The sequence below is a fragment of the Phaethon lepturus genome, unplaced genomic scaffold (assembly GCF_000687285.1).
Source record: "Phaethon lepturus isolate BGI_N335 unplaced genomic scaffold, ASM68728v1 scaffold27742, whole genome shotgun sequence".
NCBI lineage: Eukaryota > Metazoa > Chordata > Aves > Phaethontiformes > Phaethontidae > Phaethon > Phaethon lepturus.
In genome coordinates this window covers 7538-7849 of record NW_010524498.1, presented here as the reverse complement: position 1 = coordinate 7849, position 312 = coordinate 7538, and the positions used below count along the sequence as shown (strand labels likewise).

The 312-nt window shown below is 70.8% G+C and overlaps 1 protein-coding gene across 1 annotated transcript in view; it reads right to left on the bottom strand.

Moving 5' to 3' along the window:
• Positions 1 to 312, bottom strand: part of SMARCD2 (SWI/SNF related, matrix associated, actin dependent regulator of chromatin, subfamily d, member 2) — a 7011-nt gene that overhangs the window by 6276 nt on the left and 423 nt on the right. Inside the window, exon 4 of the mRNA XM_010282481.1 lies at positions 225 to 310. Within this exon, the coding sequence (XP_010280783.1) occupies positions 225 to 310 (86 nt within the window). The remainder of the gene's footprint in view (positions 1 to 224; positions 311 to 312) is intronic.

Genomic DNA, 312 nt, shown 5'->3' with positions numbered 1-312 from the left:
GAAGCGGCGAGCTCGCGCTGCCTTCCCACCGCCAGCGGTGCCAGCCAGGAGTCCGCAGGCAAGCCGTGCTGGCTCCCACCCCGCTGCAGGCAGCTCCCTCCTCTGCAGCAGGGCAGGGAGCTGGTTTCTGCAGTGAAGTGCAACCGGGACCCGGTGGGTCAAACCGGCCCGCTCCAGCAGGCTGTGGGTGTCCGTCCCGGAGCGGGAGGGTGCCGGCCCCTTACCCTCTCCTCTGGGTGGCCAGCGGCGGCTGTGCCTGGGGGGTCAGCAGGCGCTTCCTGAAGGGGTCCATCATTGACTGCGGCAGGCCAG